The sequence below is a fragment of the Sinocyclocheilus anshuiensis genome, unplaced genomic scaffold (assembly GCF_001515605.1).
Source record: "Sinocyclocheilus anshuiensis isolate Anshui unplaced genomic scaffold, SAMN03320099.WGS_v1.1 scaffold195, whole genome shotgun sequence".
NCBI classification, from domain to species: domain Eukaryota; kingdom Metazoa; phylum Chordata; class Actinopteri; order Cypriniformes; family Cyprinidae; genus Sinocyclocheilus; species Sinocyclocheilus anshuiensis.
The window spans coordinates 1,417,623-1,423,961 of record NW_015548236.1 but is presented as its reverse complement, the minus strand read 5'-3'; the positions used below and the strand labels follow the sequence as shown (position 1 = coordinate 1,423,961).

General features: G+C 36.1%; 1 protein-coding gene across 5 annotated transcripts in view; it reads left to right on the top strand.

The window, feature by feature from the left end:
• LOC107654725 (sterile alpha motif domain-containing protein 12-like) overlaps window positions 1-6,339 on the top strand; it is a 123,399-nt gene that overhangs the window by 71,793 nt on the left and 45,267 nt on the right. For 2 of the 5 annotated variants that reach the window (XM_016441939.1, XM_016441933.1), the window contains exon 5: window positions 2,078-2,132. The exons of the other annotated variants lie outside the window; for them this stretch is intronic. In XM_016441939.1, coding sequence (XP_016297425.1) covers window positions 2,078-2,121 — 44 coding nt within the window. In that variant the 3' untranslated portion in view covers window positions 2,122-2,132. Of the gene's footprint in view, window positions 1-2,077; window positions 2,133-6,339 lie in introns of those variants that run through there. 5 annotated transcript variants of the gene reach the window in all.

Below are 6,339 nucleotides of genomic sequence, written 5' to 3'. Positions count from 1 at the left end.
TGACATTTGCATATAAATTACAGTCCTGGCCCCAGATTCTACATTTATATGGGTGCTAAATTGCCAGTGGTCCCCACATTGTCAATTAGAGACTAACCAGATCAACTCTCTGGTCTCCCCATCGACTTCAAACACATTCCAATGTCCTAAGAGACAGTCATTAGACTCTTAATGCTTATATTCAGGTATATGAGTGTAATGAAATGCATCTTACTATTTGTAGCATATTTTGGGTAAAACTGCACCAATCCTCCAGACCAGCAATAAACATGCAAATGGACCATAAACAGAGACAAAGATAGTTTCTCCCGCTCAAAATTCATGCCTCTGATTGGCCATCCCACCCAAAAGGTGGGTGTGGATAGGAACTTTCAAAAGTCATTAGCTCCAACTAATCTTGGCTCAAAAACCTTTCTTCTTGAGACAGACACTATCCAAGACTCCTCAAAACTCTCCTCTCGAGTTTGATTTTCCGGCAGTTTTTATCTTCAGGTGACTTTGTCAATCCGCTGTGGACTTTCCTATCTTCAGAGGAACCAGAGCAAAACCTCCAGCTCACTTCTAAAAGAACTCATCAAGAACCTCCGTTGTCTACCGCATCAGGACTCTTGCTCAGCAATCGAAGCCAATGCAAGTAACCGTTTACAACTATTTAGATGCGTGCTCAGAAGCACTAGCACAGCATTATTGTTCACAGACGCTCTAAACTAACAGTGCTGTGCATTGAAGCTCTAACATAACTTTCTGTGCATAGAACGTCAAACACATTAAAAAGTGTGAACTTCTATGAACACTAATGCTGTGTTAGTGCTTCTGAGCAAATGAAGAGAAAGCAAGCCCACAAAGAACCTCCGTTGTCTACCTCATCAGGACTCTTGTTCAGCAATCGAAGCCAATGCAAGTAACCGTTTACAACCATTTAGATGCGTGTTTAAGTTTGAGCCCCTTTTAAGGTGATTTTTGATTCTTTGATGATTCTCATTAGGTTGTGGTTAATTGATGTGAAATACTGCCATTCTTTTGCTCCTCTCTCTTTCCTCACTTTCCTTCATTCTGTATATATGTGTTTTGCTTAGTTTAGTTTTACATTAGCTATAGTTTCATTTATTAAATCCCTTATATTCACAATTGATTGTCTCTGTGTGCTGCTCACAATTCGGGGTCACTGAATGTTGAATCTTGCTACATGCTAAATTACTGCTAGTACTGCATAGAGTAGGAAAGCTACTGTTCCTTGGCCTGGAAAATAATCTTTCCTTGAATTGATAAATTATTATATTGTCTGCTAGGTGGACGGACAGATCAAATAATTGTAATATTGATTCTGCTACAGTTAATTCTAAGATCTAATCTAAATATTTATTATTAATTATAACCAGTTATAATTAATTATAAATATTTCCCTTTTGAGCTAATTTGCTACAGAGTTATATAAAAAATTGTCCTGGCTATTCCAAGCGTTATCATTGCAGTGGGTGGGTGTTTCTGAGACCAGTCCAAAAGACGTCAAATAAAGCGCACACATCCATAATAAAACATGCCTCACACGGCTCCGGGGGGTGAATAAAGGCCTCCTGTAGCAAATCCATGCGTTTTTGTAAGAAAAATATCCATATTTCAAACGTAATAAACACTTCTTTCTCACTTCATCTAACTGTTATAAGCAGAAGCCGTTCCGGCGTAGGACGTCGGCGTTGCGTGATTAGTGACGAACGTGGAGAGAGAACAAAACAAAACGCCGGTCACAAATTAGAAGCACAAAACGAGGATTTGTAAAGAAAAATGTGGGAGGATTTCGATATACACTGCCGCTCAAAAGTTTGGGATCAGTAGAATTTTTATTGTTTTTTAAAGAAGTTTCTTCTGCTCATCAAGGCTGCATTTATTTGATCAAAAATACAGAAAAAAACTGTAATATTGTGATACCCTACCCTATTTTATTTGTTTATTTATTTACTTTTATTCTGGAAAAGAAAGAAACTGGCTATATTTCTTTATTAAAATGTTTAGGACTGTAAGGGCTCTTGTGTGGCCATCAGTGAATGTTATCATGGAGTCTTTTTCCTTCTGTAATTAGGTGACAGCAAGTCAAACAAACCTGGATGGAATGAGTGCCCATGAGCAAAGATGGCAGATTGAGATAAATGAGAATATAAATGGGTAATGTAGACTTTCTTGACCAGCTTCTCTAGATAACTTTTTCTGCTGAACAGCATGGCTTGTCTGTTAAGCTGGTCGTTTCAGCTGCGCTTTTCTCTTTCTGTGTTTTTTTTTTTTTTAGATATCTACATATTCCTTGTTCTCACTCAAGCAAATGAGTATGTGAGCCAGGCTCCCACTTGTGCCTTGGTCTCTCTCTCTCTCTCCTTCCCTCTTTGTCTCTTCACCACACAAAATCAGGGAGAGATGTAGTGAAAGACTAGAGGAGGCGACAGGGGCTCTGGGGAAATACAAAGCAATATCCCGACCAGCCGGTTCATCCGCACTGCCCCTTACAATTACAATGCATCTGACAAAGATATTGGGCCCAGATCCCCTGCCATTTCAGCTGATAGGCCCACCTGTCAGTGGCAGGATTTCACAAAAAGTGACCCCAAAAAAATTGTATTAGTGCTGCCTTATTGAAAAAGAATGTCAGCAAGAGAACTCACAGGCTAACAATACAGTGTGTGGAGGCTGTCAGTCAGCAGGCATAGAGATATAGTGTGTACAGATTTATTGCTGACATAAAATGGAGACAGATTCGAGTTAAAGAGTGCAGTATAGTACTCCTACTATATTAATGGATGCTTTATGCAACTTTTCACAGAATTTCAGCTTTATTGCTGTACTACTTACATTGTTATGTAGATATTTGGTCATGCTGTGTTCACCCAAAAATGTGTTAGTATCATATTTAGTCAACAGAAGAGACAGACGGCTGCATGTGAGTGTTTTGTGTAATACTTGTTTATAGATCTGCTGTTTGATTTATTTATTCCTTCTCTTTCTAGCTTGTACTTATTTGAACAATGTCTAGAAACTTGGTATTACAAGCACTTCCTGTATCTGTTTGCCTCTTTAAGAAGAATCGCTTTATGTATCCCCAAATTGTAAGTCGCTTTGGATAAAAGCGTCTGCAAAATGACTAAATGTAAATGTAAATGTATTTACATTACATTTACATATTTTACATTGTTCATCCCAACCCTGTGTTATATTTTTTTCTTCTGTGAAACAAAAATGCTAGACATTAGACTATTTATGAGCTTTTCTACCTCAGTCATATGGGACATTTTATGTTACATTTTTTAATTACTATTTTTATTTTTTATTAATTTAGTTATTTATTTTTGGGAGTGAACTGTTCCTTTAAGATTTCTATGTATTTTATCTGAGGAAACTGCTCAAACTTAAGTGTGTCAGTTTGTTGTGGTATTTTTACAGTTCATGGGATTAAAATCTTCATGGATTTAATCCTAAAATGTCAGCAACTTCCGAACTAAGAGGATCAGATTCTTTACTAGTGCTTCCATTTCCATTATCAGCTGTGTAACGAAACTGACCAATGGAGTCAACTTATTTCCATTGAGCCTTAAATACTGTACAGTCAGGCGCAATGCAGTTTGCAGCAACACGAAAGTCACCTTGGTTTTCTGTATGTATGTAATATATAGTTACAGCATGTGGAACCAATTTTGAACCAGTTAATTTTCACTACTATTTCAGAAATCATGAGATTATTTGATATTATTCTACTGATAGCGCTAGTTTTTTAATGTGAGAAGAAAACAATTTTGCATGTAATTCAAATGCAGTCATCTTAAATATATATAGAAATAGAAATAGATATTTAGCTATAACTATTATATATAATTTAATATATATATATATATATATATATATATATATATATATATATATATATATAGCTGTATAGCTTTACTTGTTTTGTTTAGTTTAGTTTAGTTTTACCAGTACCCCATTTGTTTTTATAAAGTGAGAAATTGACTTTATTTGTGACAGATTATCTATATTTCTCATTGTTCATTGTCTTTGTTACAGCCCGGGATAGTCACTTGTACAGGATTTAGGACCATGGGGCTTCTCGTGGTACCATTATATATAGCCATATAGCTTTATATTTTAGAAAGCTTTATATTTTTGTTTGAAACCCCCTGGCTTTGGACAAAATACATTTAAATGGCATTAACTCTTGTTGCTGTATTGGCATCACAGTGATGGTTAGGACGCAGTATAAACCAGTTCCAATCTTCCCATCTGTGAATGAATCTAGCGCTTCTTTGTTCACCAAATAACTTTATCGCCCAACAAAAATCTGAAATTTTCAGCACCACTAAGTAAATGAAAGCAGCTATTCTGATGGCATTCAGTCTGGTTGATTCATGAGCAGGTCGAGAGCACAGGGCAGATCATTCTCTAACAAGAGCTACTCGTCTTTGTACACACCAAATGGAGGCCAAGGTTCACCGATACAGTCCCTGTTCTGAAAGAGGTTTTGACGCAGGACTGCTGATCTGGAGTCAGATTCCCTTAGTGTGTTCCCTGAATTAGAAATACAGGCTTCAGGCAAAGTCTCTCTTGCTTCCTCTCTACAGTTTTACAAATGAAGTTTTACACTGCATCTGCTGCTGGAGGGTCCCTGGAGAGACTGGTGGGGTGGCACAGATGGGTAATGGGTAATTTTAAGGTGGCCAGGCCACTCAATGTGTACGTTGCCAGAGATTCAAGATTAAATTTAGTGAGTTTCATGAAGGTGAACTTAAGGTTTTCTCACACCACCTGCTCAGAAACAGCCCATGAGAGACTAATAGAGAACAAATAGTTATGAAGTTGTTTGTCTTTTGTACTTTTATGTTCCCAAAGCAAACTCAACAATTGTCCAGCTTTCAGGACACAAAACCAAAAATAAATAAATAAATACATTTGTTTAGGTTGAGCAGCAACACTGTTTTGTATTAATGGTTGGGATTCTTTTAAAAACGTTCTAGCCTCTGCAGGAAAGCAAAATCAGGTTAGAATGTGTCTGAAGTGGGTTTTTTTTTTTTTTTTTGCTGCATGAACTTCATTATGCATTGGCTTAAAAATAGAAGTGTGTTCTCTCCAACGCTCTGGTGCTTTGCTGCAAGCAACATTTTCATGTTTGTCAAAACAATAAACACATCCATCTAACCATCTAATCGATGTTGAATCCAATTTTTTCGCTGAAAAGACAAATTTCACAGCTTAATGAAGCATTGTTGACATTTCCTGTAATACTCCATTCAGGCCAAGTTTTTTTATTTAAAACCATAAAAATCCCTTCCTTGTTGCAGTAACATTTCTCACTTGCTATAAATAATAACTAATATGCATGTGCATCTTAAAGGTATAGTTATCCCTCTAAGTTAACTTTAATGTTGCTCCACAGAAGAAAGAAAGTCAGAATGGTTTGCAATAATATGAGGATGAGTATATGATGACAATTTTAATTACTGAGTGAACTGTCCCTTTTATGAGCACAGATTAGTTAAACATGCAGATTTTTAGTATACACTAACACTCAAAATTTTAGGATCAGTATGTATGTTTTTGAAAAAAGTCCATTGTGCTCATTAAGGCTGCATTTATTTGATCAAAAATACTGCAAAATAGATGCAGTGGTATTGTGAAATATTATTACAATTTAAAATAATTGTTTTGTATTTTAATGTTTTATAATATAATTTATTTCTGTGATGGCAAAGCTGAATTTTCAGCATCATTACTCCAGTCTCACATGATCCTTCAGAAATCATTCTAATATGCTAATTTGGTGCTCAAGAAACATTTCATATTATCATCAATGTTAAAACAGTTGTGCTGCTTAATATTTTGTGGAAACTGTGATGCATTTTTATATGAATAGTAGATTCTTTGATTAAAAAGAACAGCATTTTTTGAAATAGAAATCTTTTGTGATATTATACATGTTTTTACTGTCAATTTTAATCAATTTAATGCATCTCTGCTGACTAAAAATATTAATTTCTTTGAAAAAAACAAAAACTCTTGATTTGTAGTGTAAATGACATCAATGTTTGAATTTTTTGCCCAGGTAAGAAAACATGACAATCCTTATGCATTTAGAAGTAGGGGTGGAGCGGTTCTCTGTAAAAAATCGGACCATACGGTTCTCCACACATGGTTCGGCATGCACCGTGGTTCAACTTAAATCTGACAACGCATCTGTAATATGGTTTGTTACAAATAACAACACGTAAAACAAACAGGGTTCGGCTAATGTTTCTGTTGATGGATGCCCATTCTGGCTTCCCAGTACATTACAACAACAGCGATGGGGGGGGGGGGGGGCGAGGG